General features: G+C 43.2%; 1 protein-coding gene across 7 annotated transcripts in view; it reads left to right on the forward strand.

Annotated features, from left to right (window-relative positions):
• The first annotated feature begins 3,120 nt into the window (after positions 1–3,120).
• kirrel3l (kirre like nephrin family adhesion molecule 3, like) overlaps positions 3,121–21,615 on the forward strand; it is a 43,147-nt gene continuing 24,652 nt past the window's right edge. For 4 of the 7 annotated variants that reach the window (XM_020041097.3, XM_010885050.4, XM_010885051.4 and 1 more), the window contains exon 1: positions 3,121–3,875. In XM_020041097.3, the coding sequence (XP_019896656.1) occupies positions 3,836–3,875 (40 nt within the window). In that variant the 5' untranslated portion in view covers positions 3,121–3,835. The remainder of the gene's footprint in view (positions 3,876–21,615) is intronic. The other 3 variants (XM_010885052.4, XM_010885049.4, XM_010885053.4) reach the window with 2 other exon arrangements.

Raw genomic sequence — 21,615 nt, forward strand, 5'->3', positions numbered from 1 at the left:
TAAGCACTATGATAATCATGAAGTTGGTAGAGCCAACAATCAATTGACACATTCATCAGTGAGTGTCAGAAATGCTGATCTTAATGTGAGATTCCCTGCCAGTAATTTATTCTTATGGATCACAAGTCTGTGTCCAATAGTTCTGTCAGAGCCAGTGGATCACTGTCATTGCCTCACATATTTATATGAAGCGGGAGAGAGAGAAAGAGGGAGAGCGAGCGCACAAGAGAGGAAACTGAGAAACACATGTGCTTGGCTGTCCAGAGAGGGAAGCACTGCAGATTGGACATGGCAGAGAACAGGAGCATGACTTGACACTGTGGAATGCAAGTTACCAGATGTTGCTAATGGCGTAGTCCACACGAGTCAAGACACCATTGCTTTATTAATAATGAATTCAATGTTTTGCAATTTTATTATCAAGAGGGACTTTCCATACAGCCCATTTTGGGAACTGATTCCACCATACAATTTGTGGATGTTAATGTAGCTAGCTCTTCTTTCAACTCTACTTGACCACATGATAGTACCTGGCAATCAGGATGACCAGGTCTAATAATGCTTTAAATGAAAGTCTGAAATAATTTGAGTTTCAGTCCATCATGGTCACAGTTCTGTAATCTACATGCTCAGAAGTAATTTGAAGCAGCAGCCTAAACATGTCCTTGACCCCTGAGGAACACCCACCCTCCGACCTTATCCCTGGAAGAGACTACCTTTACCACACAAACAGTGTCCAACAGGGTGGGCAGAGGCCAGTTTCTAAATGAAGATGGACAGCAGTGAGTTTAAACGTAGAAATGGTTGGAACTCTTGGCCTATAGACTGCTTTACTCTGGGTGGGTGTTGTGACTTTAACAGCCACAGCAATTTTGCTCGTTAATCAAGCATATAGAAATATGCTTAATTGTGGGTTTCAGTCTGGACTGACGTCAGGTCCTTGGAATTTGAGCATGCAAGCAAGTTTTGAATTGCTTGCATGCCTGGTGGATGGATATCATGGCATGGACTATGCTTCTCTTCTTGGCAAAAGAAAAAGGCATGATGGTTTATGTACGTGTAGCTGCATTCAGAGTTATGGTTGACACAGATCAGCACTGCACTCAATATCCCAATTACAGTAAGAGCTGTTGTAATGTTGCTATGGTTAGCATAGGGAGACCTGCTGCTGGGCGTTGGTGAATCCGAACACAGTTACTCCCAGAGAGATCTGTCCTATTCTGACTTCCTTCTTACCTAAATTTATTACTCTTGGACTCTTTGGGGCATTGAGTAACATTACAAAGATTTGCATGTAGATTATTCTGAAAATGTGACTTTCTGTATTTCAATTATAGAACTTTAAACATCCATCTGATTGATAAGTATATCTTTTTTTATATTCTTCACTTGGTTTCCTCAACTAGAAATACAATTTATATTTTTATAGGAACCATGCTGTCTATTTCATAATGTTTAATATTCAGCCAAACTCAAAACACGGTTTGCTTCATTGAGGTGAGTACATTTCTATTCCACTTGAATGTTGGATGAGCTTTCCAACCCGACAGAGAAAAAAGCACCAACTGCAATTTTAGGGCCCCACTACGGCATTCATCAACATTTACGTTTCTCTTTTAATTGACCCCAGGTCAAATAAGGACTGAGATAATATTTAGTTAAATTATTCTTGTTTCCCTGGGAATTGCATTTCCATATAATTTGACTTCATGCTTTATTTATAACATTTCTTACCATTACCATGCAAATGACATCTTAACTGTCACCCTTTCTCCCACAGAACAGTTTAGTAAATATCAAATTGTATTAATTATCAATAAACCCACAGCTAAAACCCCCCGCTATATATACTGTATATACACACACACAGTATATTTAATTTACACACAGGAAAGCTTGGGGAAAATGAGAGCTCCACATTTGATACTACAGAAGCCAGCATAATTAACAACATCGCTATGAATGATTCTAAAACATGCTGACTGTCTCAGAACTAGCTTCTTTTTGAGATGACAGTTGTTTACTCACACATCTCAGCCCAGTGACAGATTTTACACAATGGATGTTGATGTTTACTGTGACACTACAGCTGGTGTACTCACACTCACATTAATTACACACACACACACACACTACACAGGTTTACTCCACACAGCTGTGGCCTTAAGGCAAGCTGTTTCTTACATCAACATGTGTTTGTTGGCAAGGGACCCTAACGTTTGTATTACAGCATGGCAATAAACAGTGATTCAGGCCCCAGGGTTTGGTAGGAAAGGATTGTTTGGGGAAAACCCTTTGAGCTTTAAGTGTAATTATTGAGTGTTACAACAATATTACCTTCCAAGACTGAAGAACAGTATGTTTTGGAAATGACTTTAGAAAGCAGGAAAGGACCCATTCATAAATTGTCCTCTATTCTCACTAATGTTGTCTATCAATCTCTCATATTGTGTCAGACTTCACACACGCCCAATCTTTTATAGGTGATCAAGTAGTTGATCAATCAGGTAATTGGCCTATTTATTACACTAATCAACAGATAATTAATCATTCCAAAGTAACCTATAAAAGACAGTGGCGTGGATTTACATCAAATAGTCTTTTTTGCCAAGGAAATCAATTTACATTTGCGTATGTATTTTGATAGCCTTAAAGAGCAATGTTACCACGATTTGGTCCGCTTTCCATTCAAACAATGGTTTATGGGTATTAATTATTTTAACATATTTGTATATATACATTATATAAACTCTTTCTGTAGTCTGTCAGACAAGTGACTTCATTCAAAAAAGGACAATTTTAGCATTTGTCCCAGAACTGTGGTTAGAGAAATAACACAAACTACCGTAAAAAACGTCGTGGTTGTTTTATTGTCCACATAAACCGAAATATTGATAATGTACAAATAATGCTAAGAAGATTGTCTGGACAATTTCTTATTGAATACGTTTGGCTCAGGCTAGCTCATTCTTGACATTGCACGTTTCCGTTTTGTGCACGGGTGTAAATCCCCGCGCCGCATGACGCTTCTGTCTCCCGTTAACCAATAACGTGTCCCCAGGGGCGGATGCCAGTGAACCCCCGTCCGTAGTTGGCGTTCTTGTAAATGAGAAAAGGGAGTTCTCATCGCACAGCCGCCTCCTCTTTGGAGCTTTTGATTTGCCTGAATTCAGAGGATCCTTAACAGATGATTGTCAGTTTAGATTATCTCCCCAGCAGACTGCAACGGGAAATACAGAGGAAAACGAGAAACTGAGATGGAGTGTGTGTGAGCTGCTGAAGACAGAAAGAGAGAGCGAGAGAGACTCAAACGGCTGCGAGAGTTTGCAACTTCATTGAGCTTCATCACTGTATGCAGCACTTCACGAGAAGCAGGACGGAGCGCAACTCAGCATCAGTACCGACCCGAAAAAGAGAGAGCGTTCTGGACACTACTGTGGACAAGCGGACGGACCAAACTACCACATTTATAGCTGTTAAAATTTTATATGAGATGTGCTATATTCAAAAGCTGGCAGTCGTACCAACTTGAGAGGAACGAGGAAGACGTAGATCGGAAAGAAGATACAGATAACGCTGTCTGGCTGGAAAAAGTTCAGAATTATGGAGAATAATTCCTAAACAACTGATTACAAAGTATCCTGACGATTTTAGAGAAGGAAAAATCTCCCAGGACGTTTTATTTATCCAAGCCGTGATATAGTTCGTAGGTGAATAACCAGCATCTGAGGTGAATTACCAGCAAAGCTGCAGCCTGCCACTCAGTCGTATTGACTGAGCAATAGATTCCAGACAAATACTTTCGGGAAGAACACCGGTGAAAGAAGACGAGAAAATGTTTACGTGTTGCCTTGTTCTTTGCGTTATGGGAACCGGTAAGAAACCTTTTATTGTTTCCTTTTTGCTGTTTGGTTTTATGCACAATTGATGAAAACTCACGCAATGCTCCCCTACGTTCCGTACTGGATGCGCTGCGTCAAACCAGTCGATGCGCTGTGCGGACTGGGATGATAGAGGACAGAATAGGCTTCTCCTATTTTGCTCTGTACTATTTTTGTAAGGAAATTTAGACGAGGTTATTTGGCACAGTTTCGGCTGCCCAAAGCTTTGACTCGGGGCACCGGTTGAATGACACTTATAGGCAGTGTTTACCATAGCGCAAATTGGCGTGGGGTTGCAGTTTTGGTTGTTTTAAGCATTGTATATCTGGTGTGTGCGGGGTTTATTTTCGCTGATCTAGAATGTAAGTGCATGGGTTAATTTGGCTGTATGCTGACAGATCAAGTTAAACTCGTGTAATAGTATATAGGGATCGTTAGCAGAAGTCTCCGGGTGACACCATAAATTGCTGTTGAGGCAAATGGTGTCTGTGTTTGTGTGAAGGAGAGAGAACAAGAGAGACAAAGATATAGAGAAAAAATGATAAAGAGAAAATGCAGAGAGCGAAAGGAGTGAAGCACTGAGAGAAAGCCTCTAGATTCCCCGCACTAATCTGGCCTGAGGTTGGATGCAGGTGTCTGCTGTCGTTTACAAATAACGAAAAACAGTGCTCGTTTTTGCTGAATCTTGCAAAGCGTAGCCTAAAGAAACAATCTAACAACAGTGTCACCTAATTTAACCATAAAATGCACCAGGGCTCGACCTCCTAGACATCTAGCTCTCTCTGTAACCAACCTCTCCCTTATGTCATTGATTTTTGAACGGCGTTTTAATCACAGTGCTTATTTGCATTGGGATTATAGCGTGGGGGAACCAAGTTTATTGTATGCCTGTTAAGGCTGGAGCAAGCCCTTGATCTCTTTTTTCCCCACCTATAACATATAAGTTTATCAATGGGGGAGGGGCAGGGCAGCTACGCGTAGTAAGTGCATAAACACCCATGGGTTTGTATGAAGAGCTCTTCTGCAAACGTCAAGACTCCAAATAATAATTTGACCACCACCAGTAGGCTTCACATAAATGGTAAATGGTGAAACAATCCACAAAGTAAAGCATGTGTCTATATACGCAGGCAGCTGACCGGGTATGGCGCAAGGCATTTTATTTAAGCTGTTCGGCCGCGCTTGTTTGTGTTAGGCTATTTCATTTGATGACTTCAGCCACTGGGGGCAATCATCTGATAGGAGTCAACACGAGCGTTTGTGTAGTTAATATGTCATCATAGTTTACATATGCTGTATGTATTAACCTCTGCAATTAGCGGGCCTTTTGGGAAAGTATAGGAGTTAAAGACAATGGTTTTAAATGGTGGGCGCCTATCGGCTGGCAGTGAGTGGCTGGGTGTGTGTAGATTTTACCTTCTTGGTGGGGACCCAAATACCCTGAAAAATACTGGCAAGAATAGTAAACAATTTAATAGTCAGTTTTGAATGTGAATAATTTTTGGGGTCTAAACGAGGATGGTGAACTCAGTGCTGGTGCACATGTTAAAGGAGCAGTTCTTGAGGTATTTTGCATTGTTAGGCAATATCAACACCCCTAAATACAATATTACAGCAAATAGAGTTTTGTTTTAACCTAGAAATAATTACAGTTAATTTCAGTATTACTGAACAATATGTGAAATCCACTATTACGTTACTCTCTATTCAAATAAAACAGTCTCAATTGAGATTCTTAAATCTTTGGATTAGTCGGACTGCTGTCATGGAAAATGTATATTGTCAGGCTTGCCATAAATATGGCATACCCACCCTCATTGCTCTATTTTTATGCATGCATACTAATGTGTTGTTGTTTACAGTTTCCATGCCTTTTAACAAATATTTTATTAGTTTTGGTGTATTATGTACGCCGGCTTTGATTCAGCTCTAGATAAAGGCTTCAAATCCCCAGACCCCTTGGATTCAGAGGATCTTACTTATTCCAATTAACATTGAGCATCCAGGAGTAAAGTGCTTTCGGTCAACGCTTCAGTAAATAAATTAACAACAAAATGTTTATTGGCTGTTAAGCTGTGTTTTCTTCCCACTGTCTTTGATAAACAGGAGCTGGGTATTGACACATGGGGAGGCGGTAATTAAATTGAAATGTTACAGAATACACAACTTCATCACCCACTCTCCTCAGGGGAGGAGAAGAGAGATGAGGTGGAATGCCTTCTGGAACTCGAAAAGCAAGCACAGACAGACATTTACCTCATAAAGAATTGGCAACATGGCTTGGAAATACAGTATTCCTTTAGTGACTGTGACAAGCATAAACAAACAACAACTGAGTTCAATGGTTCTAGTGGATCAATTTCTGACAAGCAGATGCCTCAAATGGCATACAAACCGCAACATATCATACGCAGATGTAAAAGTAGTCATAGATTTACCTTGTGTCTTTCACACATGTTTTACTAATTAGATCATCATAGAGGAGAATAGAGGGGGTAGGGGTGTTGGATGACACCAGTTGAGGTGGTTGGTGTGTAGGATGACACCAGTAGAGGGTGTCGGGGTGTAGGATGACACCAGTTAAGGGGGTAGGGGTGTAGGATGACAGCAGTAAAGGGAGTAGGGGTGTAGGATGACACCAGTTAAGGGGGTAGGGGTGTAGGATGACAGCAGTAAAGGGAGTAGGGGTGTAGGATGACACCAGTTAAGGGGGTAGGGTGTAGGATGACAGCAGTAAAGGGAGTAGGGGTGTAGGATGACACCAGTTTAAGGGGGATGGGTTGTAGGATGACAGCAGCAGAGGGAGTAGGGGTGTAGGATGACAACATTTGAGGGAGTAGGGGTGTAGGATGACACCATTTGAGGGAGTAGGGGTGTAGGATACACCATTTGAGGGAGTAGGGGTGTAGGATGACATCAGTAGAGGGAGTAGGGGTGTAGGATGACACCATTTGAGGGAGTAGGGGTGTAGGATGACACCATTTGAGGGAGTAGGGTGTAGGATGACACTAGTGGAGCGGGTAGGGGTGTAGGATGACACTAGTAGAGCGGGTAGGGGTGTAGGATGACACTAATGGAGCGGGTAGGGATCTAGGATGACACCAGCAGTAGAGCAGTTCCTTGACAGGCAGACAACAGTTGGATGGGGAACAGAATCATGGTTCCCAGGTTCCAAAACACATACAAAGCCACACATCCATATTTCACCTGACGGCCTCTCGTTTCAAAGAACCACAACCCCAACTACAGTAGTGCAATAAAACACAGGCAAGTAGGGGCTCACAGACACAGACACACACACACACACACACACACACACACACTTCCAGCAAATGTAGTTGTTAAATGCTATTTCACCCATCTGTATGTATGTATGTCCTCTGTGGCCCTCCTTCATACCACCAGCAACAACAGCAGCAACAGAAACAGCATCCATACAGAATTTCTCAGAATGTCCCCAGGCTTCCCACTGGAATTGGATTCCACCCTGCATCAGTATTCTGAGTAATCTTCAATGAACTCTTTTTTGGAACCTTTAGCTTTGGGTTGCTCAGTCTCATAGGGCCAAGTTCAAAAGCTGGGAGCCAAGATCACTAGTTTCCCTCCAAGTCCTTGCTGTCGCCACTCCTATCTACCCAGAGAAGCACCCTAGAAATGCATCACCATCCCCATACTCTCACTGCACTTGCCTGGATTGAGGAAGGCGAGAATGTGGGGCATCGGAATATCAGCAAGTATAGTGGAACTAATCTAATGAGCATGACAGGTTGACAAATAAACACAGCTTTCCGCCATGGACATACAGTAAATGTACAACGAGGCCCAGACCGACACCATCAGATGAAGGGATAGCTTTGCCGTGACACAAACTCCCTTTCTGGATGTGTGGTGGCTCTGGACATTTCTCTCACTGCTTTACATTCTTGTGAAGAGAGTCGAGATGTGGTGGAGTGAGTGGGAGCTCTGGAATTGGAGGGGAAAGGACTCTGTAGTGTGGGTGTGGGGTGGGGGGGGGGGCCTCTGATGTGGGGTAGGGTGTGGGGGGGGGCTCTGATGTGGGGTAGGGTGGAGGGGGTCTCTGAAGTCTAACTACCATGGTGAAGATCAAGTTGACACACGGCGGGAAAACGCTGGGGAATACTAGTGAGCATCATTAACCTCTTCATCTCTCTGTCTTCATTCCTTCCCTCTTCTCTCTGTTGCTGTTTGGGGAAAAAACAGGGGATTGAGAAGTGAAAGTGAAGAAGTTGAGAGGCAGAGAGAAGAGTGTCAGAGAGGGAGCACACATTCACAATAGTGCCGACACAGCAGAATCTGTCTTGTGCAGAAGTCTGTTGCATTATTTAGAAGACGTACTCATGGCAAAGATATGGATGAGTTTTGGCCTACTTTGATTCCCACAAAGGAGCACTCAATGCAATGGCCCCATGACTCAAACTGCTGGAGATTGGATTTTCAGACAGTCCTCATAGGCTATAGAGAGGCGTGTAATTCAGGGGAGAAGGCACAAATCACACTTTAAAGGTCAGTTGTTTTTATGGGAGAAAACAAATGTGATACCAACTCGTAAGATTAGTTTTGTTTCAAGAGAAATTGTAGACACTTACTTGTGAGTCACTCTGCACAACTTATTCCCTCAACGTCGGTACATTCAGAAAACAAAAGGTTAATATCCATCCTCAACCACCATCTTAACCTTTCACACAGATGTTTCACTCTTTTCCCAACACTTTCACGTTTCCTCCAGTATTTCAGAAATGACTCATTTAGTGTTACTAGAGACAAACCAACAGACACTCACAGAGACACATACAGGGGTGCAAAGGGAAAATGCTATAACAATGGGCTTTTGTGTTCTCCAGTCCGGAGACACGGTCAGTCACACTGGTGTTGTCTTTTCCCCCCAGACGTGCGTCCTCGACAAACCACACAATGACCCCCGCTGTCTTCCTTACCCCCCTCTGCCCTCGCATTCCCCCAATCCCTATTCTCTGTCAAAAATCTTGCTGTGTATAGTGGCTAAAAATCGGAGGGAGAAAAGTAACAATGGAGCTTCATAAAACAAGCTCTGTCTCTCTAATCAGCTTTGCCATGCGGGTAAACAGAGATAAAGAACTTGGCATTGTGTCCAGGGGCCTTGTTATCAGCTGTTAGCAACTTCACTGGATGTGGTTGATGGCACAGCTCAACACAACAGGGAGGGCCTTGTGTTGTGTGGGCAGCAAAGCAGGATATGCCGGAGCTGTACTGGGAGCTGGGACACATGGCCACTTCCATCACTGTCTTTATTTCTCCCTTCCTCTCTCTTCTCTCACTCTATTTTGTTCTCTTTTTTTCATCCTGTCTTTCTCCACCACACTGTCTTTTCTCTTTCTCTAACTCTTTTGTTCACACTCTCTCTCTTTCACATCCCACTTCTCTGTCTCTGTCTTTGCACGTTCTTACCTCCGTTTCCCTCTGAGGCAGAGGAAGATCCAGTCAGGAAGAGACACCTAAAGACATGGACAATGGAGGGGCTGTGTCAGCTTCCTCTATACACACACACACACACACACACACACAGCCTGGCCCTCAGCTCCTCACCACAGGGGCTCTACAGTAGTCTTACTAGCATCCACTGCCAGCAGATTAGTGGGCTCTATTATCACCAAGTGATTAGAATACAGTAGGGGGAGAGCAGAGGCTGTTTACTCTTTGCATTCTCTCCTTCCAAACAGTGGTGGAGCGAGAGGGAACCCCGGGTTAATTCTCTGCAAATCATTAAAACAGAGCCCTCAAGGGAGAGAGGAGTGCTGTAGAACAGCCACTGTGTTCAAGCAGTAGCAAGTCAGCCAGATATTTTAAGAAAAATAATGGTGTTGCATTTTTTTAGGGGAGAGGTGGGAGACCAAAATGTCACCTCCTTCTAGAGAGATGTATAACAATTCAGCAAGACCTCCAGCCAAAGAAACCCTGATAGCAGAGAGAGAGTTCCGACATACTAGACCAAACATTCCTTTTCATTTTTCAATCAATTCCTGCCCTCCTAGACAATAATTTCATATCTCCTGCCGAGACACAGGAACCAATAGCAAATTGAAATGTATCTTCTGTGTTACTGCAATATCTAGTCCTATGTTCCTTCACTTGCCGTATATCTTAACCCTCCATTAAAGATGGTCTTGTCAGGGGAAACTGGCTGCCGGAAAGGGACTGAGGGGGAAAAGCGTTTGGCTCACTATTTATTTATCTACATATCTTCTACTTGTGTGGTTTAATCCATTTGCATTCTATTTTCTAATTTACAATCTGTTGTTGATGAGCCGATTGATTTTTATGATTTTCAAATCTTCTGAAGCAGTTGGATGTTAATGTGATGTGGCTATTGTGTGTTATTTTGGGGGGTTATTACTTGTGCTCATCATACGTGACTCATGAAGAGCTTGACAAAGGAACGCCCTAAACTATGTGTTGCTCATAGTACACACACACACACACACAGACATGGGGTCAAGGGCATGCATTGGGGCAGAGAATGATGGGCTGAGATGAGTGTTTCCCATCTTTGGGGGTATGTGCCCTTTATGGAAAGATTATTTAAAGCCCGACTGTCTAATTAATGACACTTTATATATCTCTGAGGACATGTCATGTCCCCATTCAACTCAAACTAACCAGGGGCCAAGTCCCCCATCCAAGGAAACAGGCAGTGGCCTGGGCGGGTGAAGTGTCTGCTTCTTCCTTTCTCCGCTGCTTTTCTTGCTGCTCTTCCTGCTTCCTGCCAGTTCAAACATACTGGAACGCAAGGACAAATATTGTGGTAGCGATTCCACCATTAACTGAAATACTCAGCTCAGTGGTAGGGAAAAGAATCTTCTTAAAATCTTCCTCAGTCTCCTCCATCTCAGCAACTGAAGGGCAGCTCTCCATTTCTGTTATTTTTACCATGCAGACAACTGTGTGATGGGTTGTTGGAAAGTGTTGAAACATTTTTCTTTTCTCCCTCCTTTTCCTCTTGGGAATTAAGCAAACAGCTTTGAAACTCTCTTTGGGAGGCCGCAAGGAAAGTCAGCCAATTTGCTGTCAACTGAGGGGTGTCAGTCAAAGCTCATCGATCAGGCTTTTAACCGTGGCTTCTTCAATGTCCAAACATGGTCATTTTATGGAGGTGTGTTGGAGAGGGTGACAGCTTGGGGACAGTTGCTGAGAGTTTGGAGGATATGGGTCCGTATTGTAGGTGGGTTAGGTGTGTCTTCAGCTTCAATGATGAGGAAAAGCAGGAGCTTCACAAACAAAGAGGCATTGGAGATTTTGGACGGGAGGTTTGGAATGGAGGTTTGTCTGGATAGTGAGAAAGAGTGAGAAGAGTTTGCCTCACTTGGGGGAGATCAAAGGAGAGACACACAGAGGAGGGAGAGAGACTGAGAGAGGGAGAGTCAGAGAGATTGAGAGGGAGAGAAACTTGGAGGGGGAGAGATGGAGAGGGAGAGAGACTGAGAGGGGGAGAGATGTAGAGGGGGAGAGACTGAGGGGGGAGAGATGGAGAGGGGGAGAGACTGAGAGGGGGAGAGATGGAGAGGGGGAGAGATGGAGAGGGAGAGAGACTGAGAGGGGGAGAGTCAGAGAGGGAGAGAGATGGAGAGGGAGAGAGACTGAGAGGGGGAGAGTCAGAGAGGGAGAGAGTGAGAGAGAGATTGAGAGGGAGAGAAACTGAGAGGGGGAGAGATGGAGAGGGGGAGAGATGGAGAGGGAGAAAGGGGTCAGAAGAATTTAGTGCCAGCAGCACAGCATTTAACGTAATGGATATGCTCGTATTGGTGTAAAGCAATCCCTCTGAGTTTTTCTTCTAGAATAGAGTAGCAGAAGAGATATAACTGCAGTGAAACCCTGGGGAGGAAGAATTGAAAGGGATAGTTTCAACGCCTCAGGGCGAAACATTAGCCTTTGCCGTGTAGATGGACTTAAGATACAGAATTGTTTCAGTAAAAGGGATTGTGTGTGTATGTGTGTGTTATTTGTGCGTGCATGTGTAGTGAGGTATGGGACTATTAGGTGTTGGAGAGGTGAGTCCAATCCCCTTTCCCAAAACTATCCAAGATTATGAGCTAGTGCTAATCAACAGCCTGGGGCCCTTCCTGATCTTGACAAGATTCCAGTAGAATTCCAGCAGGTTTTGGGTCTGGGGAGCGAAGTGCTTTCCAAGCAGACAGAGGTGAACCCTAAAACCCATCTGCACTGCTACCATACGTTTATGACAAGACAGCAGTTCCCTCCGTTGTTTCAGCACATTGCACCCATCCGACAAAGGTGTGTGTGTGTGTGTGTGTGTGTCAGGTGGGGAGTGGGCAGGGGGACTGATTGTTCCCTTCACAGCTGGGGATACAGGGCCCTCCTGCTACAGGATGTTGGCTGTTTGCTTTTGAAAGTCCCAAGTGTTTACTTGGCAGCTTTGGTGCATGGAACGCTCTGGGGAATAGACAAGGGGTCAGTAGAGCCAACTACAGAGAGAAAGAAGATAAGGAGAAGGACAACATAAGGGAATCAAGAAAGGAGAAGAGGGAGAGTAACAGAAACACACAGTAGGGAGGACACAGCATAATGTGATGTCAGTGGGAATACAGATGATATAGCTTAATATTGATAGGATGGCTGGGCTGGAGGCAGGGGAGGAAGGAGAGAGTAGAGACTCTGCTGGTTTTTAGGGAGTGTCCAAACAGAGACAGGAAGAGCAGGAGATGGGTCTAAAAGTGGAGGAAAGGAGAGGAAGAATAGGGGATGAGTCTCAGTTCCATGCTGCATCCATCATGTGGTTTGGTGCAGAAGCCATTTGTACCCATTGTTCTACATAGTTTGTTTTCTCAGGGCTCCGTCAAGGGGGGGGGGGGGGGGGTCTAGCAAAGGCAACCAATTATTTGTGCACTAAAGTGAGAGAGCATAAATAGACATATAGATGAACAGAGAAAGGCCGCAGAGGAGAGAGAGAGGTAGATACAGACTAAAAGACGACAGAAGGTGGGTATCGGTATAAAGTAATTGAGACGGAGTGAAATAGAGGGAGAAAGAGGGAGAAAAAAAGAAGAGAAAGAGAGAAAAGCTTTGCTTCACAGGCTTCACTTTGAGGAATGGCCCGATGCTGCCTGAAAAGCCAGTTCATTTGATGCAGAGAGAGAGTGAAAGAAAGAGGAAGAGATGGAGCTGGGGAGATGGGAAATGTGAGAGAGAAAGCAAAGGAGAGAGACTCACACTGAGAAGCAGAAGGTGAAAGAGGCAGATTGGGGAAGAGAGCAAGAGATGGTATCTCCTCCAGATCCAAGGCAGTGTCTGGTCCCTGGGAGGGTCCATTCTCCATGTAAAGTCCCCTTTGCTCTGTCTGATGCTACCTTGACCCCAACTGACAGTGGTTTAATACAAACCTGATTCCAAAAAAGTTGGGACACTACAATTGTGAATAAAAACAGAATGCAATGATGTGGAAGTTTCTTGACTTCTGAGAGACACTGCCAATCTGAGAGGCTATTTTTATACCCAATCATGTTGCCATTTGACATAATAAGTTGCAAATTGGTCCTCCAGCTGTTCCTTATCTGTGCATTTAACTTTTCCGGCCTCTTATTGCTACCTGTCCCAACTTTCTTGGAATGTGTAGCTCTCAAAATGAGCCAATATTTGGCATGAAATTACAAAATGTCTCACTTTCAACATTCGATATGTTATCTATATTATATTGTGGATTAAATATACATTTATGAGATTTGTAAATTATTCCATTCCTTTTTACTCACAATTTGTACAGTGTCCCAACTTTTTCGTGTTGGTAGTTATTGAGAAACTAACAGAGTTTTGGTGATATTGGTCATCTGACTGAAGTTTTGGCTTGATTCATAGACAGAGTAGTTTAGGTGTTATTTATAGACAGTTTGGTGTTATGTCTGGATTGACAGTAGTTCCGAATTTCTTGGTAAACTGTAGTTTCGGTTTTAGTGATAGACTAACAATATAGATTTAGTGTTGTTGATAGACTTGGGTTTGGTGTTATTGAGAGACTAACAGTAGGTTTAGTGTTATTTGTAAATGCACAGAAGTTTTGGTTTTATTGTTATTGACTGTGATCTTGGTGTTATTGATAGACTTACTGTGGTTTTGGTGTTATTGATAGACTGACTGTGGTTTTGGTGTTATTGGTAGACTGACTGTAGTTTTGGTGTTATTGGTAGACTGACTGTAGTTTTGGTGTTATTGGTAGACTGACTGTGGTTTTGGTGTTATTGGTAGACTGACTGTAGTTTTGGTGTTATTGGTAGACTGAATGTGGTTTTGGTGTTATTGAGAATTATTCAGTTACAGTAAACATCCATCTCATGGTGGTGCTGGTGGTTGTAGCCAGACTGACCTGAGGAGGTAATATCCTCTGGTTTCTGAAAAGCAACTCAAGTTTCTGTCTGTGTTTACTAGGAAGACATTTCCTCTGGAAGAGTGTGTATACGAGATGGTTCCAGTGTGGGTGTGTCAGGTATATGGGTATCAGTGTGTGCACGTGCGGCCAAGTGCGTATTTCCACTCTCCGGTCTCTGTGTGGGTGTGTCGACGAGTGTCACCCACTCTTTCAGAGCTATGGCGCAGGGGAGGAAGATAAATGGGACCTTAATGGAGCCACTCAATCACAGGCTACTTAAAAAAAAAGCTGACCAAAGACTGTGGGGCAGAGGAGGCCTGTTCTGAGATCCATTCAGCCTGCATTCAGCTGAGGCTGGAAACTTGGAGGACTGGAAGAGGGAGGCTGGGTCCTTCACACTGGATTAGGCATTTACTGCTCCATAGACCATAACCTAACCCCCTTACACTCTGCCTAACTGACTGACTGACTACTCCTTTAGAAAGACCATAGGGGCAGCAGGGAGTGAACTCCTTTAAAAAATAGTTTGATTGTTCTTGGAGTTTGGAAACAACGAGTTGGCTCATTTGTCTTGTGCCCCTGGGAGTTTAAATGTTGACTCTTCTGTGAAGGTTTTGTTTGGAGTGTGATTTTGTGTTTGGTTGGGTATAGTTAGGGGTGGTTACGTTTTTTAAGTAGTGCAGGTTTTTTCGAAGATGAGAATCGGAGTGAAGGAGAAGGGAACAAAATCAATGCTTCTGGTTAATGGTTAATGGTTATGGTATGAAAATGAACATGTCATTTCCACCTGGAACTCTGGGGTCAAATCAGAACTGTGGCTTATTTCCTGCCGCTTTGATTAGAAAGAAACATTAGTCCACAAAGCTTTATCGCACATGTGGCCAAGGGAATGGAAGAGGAAGTACAGTAGCTATCTCTTGTGAAACCTCAACTGTGGAGGCGAACAACAACTTACTTTCAGAAACGACCTGAGATCCATTAGGGTTACGTGTCTTGCTCAGGGACAGGATACATTTTTCACCCTGCTGCCTCTGAGATTCAATCTAGCAAAGTCTTGGTTACAGGTCAGCTGCTCTAACCACCAGGGTAACTCAGTGTTCGGTTAGGTGTGGAATTCTGGGGGCTGTCTGGAAAAGGGGTTGGATGAACTTTGTAAAGTGTTCTTTGTTTTTGTATTGTATTATGTTGTACATAATTGGGGTCGACTGACATGTTTTATATCAGGGCCGATTCCGTTACTGATAATTAGTGATCAATGAGACCGATGACCAATGTTTGGGGCTGATGTATATTTCCGGTAAAAACATTTTTTATTGTCATTTTAAGTACTATAAAACAGAACAGTTATATTTATAAGACATTATAAGAATAAAGTGCAGGGAGCTCCTAGCAGCATTTTTTTGTGAACTTAAATATCATGTAGATTAAAATAATTAACTAAATAGCTTCCCAAATCAGGTACAACATACTGTTTACAATCACTGTCAGGTTTCTTTCCTGTAAAAATGAAAGAATAAAGTGCAACGTTACTGTAACTTTACCTTTGCTGTGGTGTAGCCATCTGCAATAAAAGGTGGGTTCAAAAGAGAAAGAGGTTCAAAGATCTAAATTTGCTTAAATTATTAGAGTACAAAAATGCTTCACTTATTAAAGCACAAAAGCATTGGAAATCCTTTGTGTGCAAGTTGGTTGCAGTTCTTAGAACGTAATGAATTAACATGATAACAGGGAATCAAACAACATTATTACTGGCAGGGTATTTCTGCTCTTACGTCTGGCTTAGAGTATGACCAGCCTTGGTGTAAGTGACGTGCAAAAACTAACGTTATGTCAAGTCTTTTGCTAGTCAGCTGACTAGCTTAAAAACGGTAAACAAATAAACGTGTTAAAGTTACGCTACCTATCGCATTCAAATAACGTTAGCTGAATAATTCAAGACTCAACGTAAGCTATAGTGTAACACTCACGTTCATGTGGTTTGCTAGGTAGCCTGTAAAGTGCAAATGAGAGGCAACAGAATTTCCCATGATTTTGGAGCATGTTAAACATGTGGCCATGTAGTGTCTCTATTTTTTCTGCGATCACACTCACACACCCAAAATCAATGTATGTACACACACATTCAACCACAGGCATTCGCACATTCAGACCTCCCTTCCTTTTCATTTACATTGTGAACACAGGCACCAAACTCTGGTAACATTCCATTTGTTTATATCTAATTTGAGAATTTGATTTTCACATAAGAATGATGCTTGGACTGATGTATATACAGACTCCTGTTTGTATTATCAATTGGTCAATGTATCATATTTTTAGGTTTGCAGTTGTGGACTTGTATCATGTTAGATGTTAAGAGTAACTTTATTTATCAGACTGAATTGTATAAAAAAATAGTTTAGCTTTTTTAGCAACAGCTTCCCTGAATATCCATTGCATTAGTGTGTGTAATTGTGTGTGTGTGTGTGTGTGCGTGTGTGTGCACATGCATACTGTACAAACGAATGTATGTGTGTGTCTTCACACCAATTAACTATTTGCTTTGTGGGCCTGCTGAGGTGACAATGGCCTGTCTGTTTTGTGGGGCGTGGGTGGGTTTTCTCACCCGTTCTTTCTCCTGTGTCAGACTGCGTGTGCTTGTGATAGCTGGGTCCTCTCTAACACTTTACATTAATCAGCCCTTTCTGTAATTAGCAGTAGTGGCTGCATACATTGTGGCTGCCTATTCAGAAGGGCTAACAGGTTTGCCTCACCACAAAGCCAGTAGAAAGTTCACACATATGTAGATTCCTAATCTTGAAATGGAAAGACTGCCTTTTTGCACTTAAATTAGCATGGTTGTGGATTGAATAAGACCTTTTTCGTTTTGAATTTGATGTCCATTAATATAAACCCACTCACTCAATCACTCACACTCTCTCCCGCACACTCTGTCTGTCTTACTCTTGCTGTCACTCTCGTTCTCACTTGCTTTCTCTTTTTCTTTGCCTTCTTTCGCTCTCCTAAGATAGCTCTTCCTTCTGGGGTGTTATTTCCTCTCTTCCTTCATTCCTCCCTCTCACTCTCTCACTCCAGATAATTCAATCTGTCCAATATCAAATAATCTACCCAAATTTCTCTGCCCATTTTAACCTTATCGCTCAAACAGCCGCCTCTGGGGAATGAGTATCGTTCCACCTTGTTAAAAGAGAAGGGGAGAGAGAGAGAGAGAACGCGGAAAAGGAGGATGACAAATGACTCTCCGAGGAGGGCTCTGAGAAGCCTCTGTTTGCCATTCTCACTGGCCGTATGTGAAAGACCAGGAAAAGCGATTTTGGGAAAGGGTTAGGGGTGGGGATAGAAGGAAGATGATAATATTAAAATAGGGAGGGAGGATGAGTGAGAACTTGGTGATGAAAGTGAATGTGGCACGGTGTTAACTCTGCTCTAACTTTGATCCCACAGAACTATTAACACTACAGGAGTTTCATTGATATTAACAATAGTTTTTGAAAGATTAGCGCCGGCAATGCATAAAATATATAATGTGAACTTCTGAGAATCTAAATTGTTGCACGTTAACATCAGAAGTAACATGTAATCCTTCTGCGTTAGATACTGCCCACCGTTCACTGCAGTGTGAATATATTGCATTGGCCAATGTGTATTATGGAGTGAGTGCTTACTTACCATGTCTGTGTTCATAAGTCAAAGGACCCTTCCAGTCCCATGTATAAATAGACACTGACAGAGATTCACCATAGAAGCTACGTTACTAACACAGACTGAAATAGTCGACACGTCATAATTCCCATAAAACCTAGAGGCAAAATGCGATATTGGTTCTTTTCACATTTCACCCTGCTTTTATCCCATAAGGAATTGTATAATCTGTTCAGATAAGGTCTTTGTTTCATTTAGGCTTACCCCAGCCTGCCATTTTGATAACTGTGGAAATCTGGTCAGGACAAGATTTTGCTTTTATTTAGCCATTACTGAAAAAGTGGAATATTTAAGGTGGATTTTAAATTCTCCTATAGAAGAAATTATGTTTGTCTCAAGGCTTTATGAACGTTATGCCTATTTCAGTCGTCCACCCATCAATATGCGATATGGTGGTTTAGTTGACATACTGTCTTCACATATATGACGTTTATGGAGTTTGTGGATCTGGTCCAATATGGTGATAATGATACATTTGGTCAGATTGTACTGCGGTCAAGGCGTTGCGCTCGCATGCCAAGTTCTGTTGGCATGATACGTTTCCATCGCAAATGTGAATAGTACAGTTTATCTTCATATTATATAAATGGTATTTAAATTGAAATGTCATCTCGATAACTCTTGGTAATATGAAACTGGTCCTAAGGTGGCCTCCTGTTGGCTTTTGTTCCCGCATTGTGTTTACCTTGTCCACCCACTTGCTCCCTGCATAATCTACAGAGGAGCTGAATATCAATAGGTCAGAGGCAAGAAAAAAGATGAAGCCAAGAGACAGGGGGGGGTGTATTTATTTTTTCCTTCTCTCAATATTTTTCTCCACCATTCCATTCTTTGGGAGGTTTTCCCTCTCTCCAGTTTGCCTCTTTTCTTCTCACTTCTAATCTCTCCTCTTGATTGTTCTAAGCTGCTTTCAGCTGGCCTCTGGGAAAACTAGCGGTTTGGAGTCCATTTTAATTAAGATTTAAAAGAAGCCTCCCTCAAGAAGAGAGATTTCCGAGCAGGCTAGGCCTGGTGAGTGAAGGAGTACGTACTCATGGCAATGCTGGAAAAGAAAGGGAGGAAGCGGCAGCTTCAGCAAAGACCACATCTAGAAAATCCTAAATATATCATGATGAAAATATATCATGATGCACAATCTCTCTTTTCCCAATCTATTCTCTAACTCTCATGTACAAACACATGCATACAAATGCCGGCGCTGGGGTGGTTACAGCCAAATTGGAATTTTTTTCTCCTCTATAATCAAGTGGCACAATCTATATAGATTGATCTCAACTTCCTGTGATTCATACCATATCCTGTGGAGATGATATGGTATCAGTGCTGGGCTTGCTTCTAGGCCAGCTGAGAGGGTTATCTCCACGCTCTGTCTAATGATCGATAATCCCCCCGGGCTGGCGTTAAGAGCCTTTACCGCTCCACTAGTTTATCAGGGCTCCAAACCAGGGTCCGGAGACATGAGCTGTGACCTGCAAAGTTAGTTTATTATACTCAGTATTTGCGTGGGGGGAAGAGAGATAGCCGTTGTTTGGCGTAATTGCCTTAGCTAGAACTTCTTCTACTTTTTGATGGCTATGTAGAGTGGACAGACGTAGTGTGACTAGATAGTGGATCCATTTCCCTTAACACGGTTGTACTTGGGTGGCAATGTCACCTTGGCGGAAAACCTGAACGTCCTTGTTAGACACTTAATTAAAAGGCCTTATCACACTGAAACACAGTGTGAGATTCTCCCAATATGTCTGGACATCAAAGATAGTGGCACCAGTGCCAAGCCTTTGTCCATTACTGCAGCCAGAGAGATAGGCGAGCTGTAGAGCAGTGTGTGTGTGTGTGTGTGTGTGTGTGTGTGTGTGTGTGTTTGTGTTTCTCCCTTTGCGTTTGTCTCCTTGTCTTTGTGTGCATGCTTTTTGTGTTTGAGTCTGTGTGTGTGTTTATTTCCTCCTTTGTGTGTTTGTGTATCTGTTGACACAGTCACACATCTGTCCCTTTGCTAACAAACCATTCTTAGACAGCCCCCAAAAATCCACCCCTTATAGTGAAAAGATGGAGTGACACAATGAAGTGGTTAAGTTTATCAACCCACCAGCTTGGCTCAGGCTATAGTGAGGTGTTAGGTTCAGGAGGTCAAGGGCCCAGCCCTATGCATTCTTTACTGAAACAAGTCCCAGCACATCACACAGTCAGTGACCATATGTCCAGGTCTCCCAGTCAATGAGCCAGCTCATCTAGCAGGACAAAGACCTATTCACAACCACTGGGCTCTGATGAAATCTGCAATTCCACGCTGCCATTAGGCCCGAACACATCACCAGTTAGTCAGCACCCGGGATATAAAATGAAGCATTCTCGTCCCAGGGAGAGATACCGAGTGAGTAGAATAAGGGAAAGAGCAGGGAATAAATGTGAGATAATGGGTAGAGCAGAGAGAGAGAGAGTGAGAGCGTGAAGGACCTTTGCTAGGCGTATAAAAGGCAGGCTTGGGGAGATGGTGTTGTACTATGTCCCCTGTCTGCTTTTCCTCAGGGCTGCAGGCCCTTAGAGACCCCCTTAAAGACCCCCTATAACCCCTATTCCTTTTCTCTCGGCTTCTGTCACTCACAACTCCGTTAACAAGGCCAGCAGTAAACGTCAGAAATGATCCCAAACCGGAATGAAAGCTACTCCTCCCCTGTCCATGCTTTGAGGATATGTTTTCTGGGAAAATGAGGGGCCTAGGGTGGAAAAGGATAGTCTGCCTTTATAGAGTTATGTTGAATTTTAATGGCCTACAGTAAAACCATCCCATCATAAAATCATATTTTGTGTGCCATATCCTGTTGTGTGTGGGAAACCTGCCAGGGATGACAAAGACAGCCCCCTCCCCCCTCCACCCCCCTCCACCAGCAGTCTAGAAAGACTTCTACGGCCACAGCAAAACGTGTACAGGGTCTAGTTAGGGGTATCCTGAGGGAGGAATATATGTATATATATATAAATAAATGTACAGAAACTATATATCTGTTTCACTGCAGCGATTAATACAGAGGAAAAAAGGTCAAACTTGTCAAGACCCACATTTTCTACATCAAGTCCACGTTCCAATGTCTCATCAGCCCCTGGTCACAATCGAGAGGCCCAAGCTGCATATTATGAAAGATTGATGGGTTGTCCTAGTTAAAAACAGTGGGTGGGGTGTCGAGGGGAGATGGGGGGAACTTTGGGTTATCTCTGTTAGAGGGAGAGGGAAGGGGATTTTGGGGGTTGCTTGTGTGGCTAAGTGGCAGCAGTAATCGCCCGCCAGCATTGCCACCCACTGCCTACAGCCCACTGCATAGTAGTTTAAGGTTACGTCAGACTAGCCCATTACACAACCACATGGCCTTGATGTACTGGAGAAGTTGCACACTTTACAAGATCAGCACTTACCAGACAGTCGTAGCTGAGTCAGGAAGAAGACACAAGCTAAACAAATGTTGAAGTGTAGGGTTCTCTACTGTCTTCTATCACTTCCTGTTCCACTCTCTTTGGCCTCCCTAACTCCCTTCCACACATCCACCTCAAAAAAACAAACGATGAACTGACTGAGCAAACAGGGCCCCTTCCCTCTAAATCCCGATCTTTCTAATACGATGCGCCCCAACCCATCCCTCCATCTCTTATCTTCCCTGCTGGCTGGCA

Source organism: Esox lucius, chromosome 20 (genome assembly GCF_011004845.1).
Source record: "Esox lucius isolate fEsoLuc1 chromosome 20, fEsoLuc1.pri, whole genome shotgun sequence".
Classification (NCBI taxonomy): Eukaryota; Metazoa; Chordata; class Actinopteri; order Esociformes; family Esocidae; genus Esox; species Esox lucius.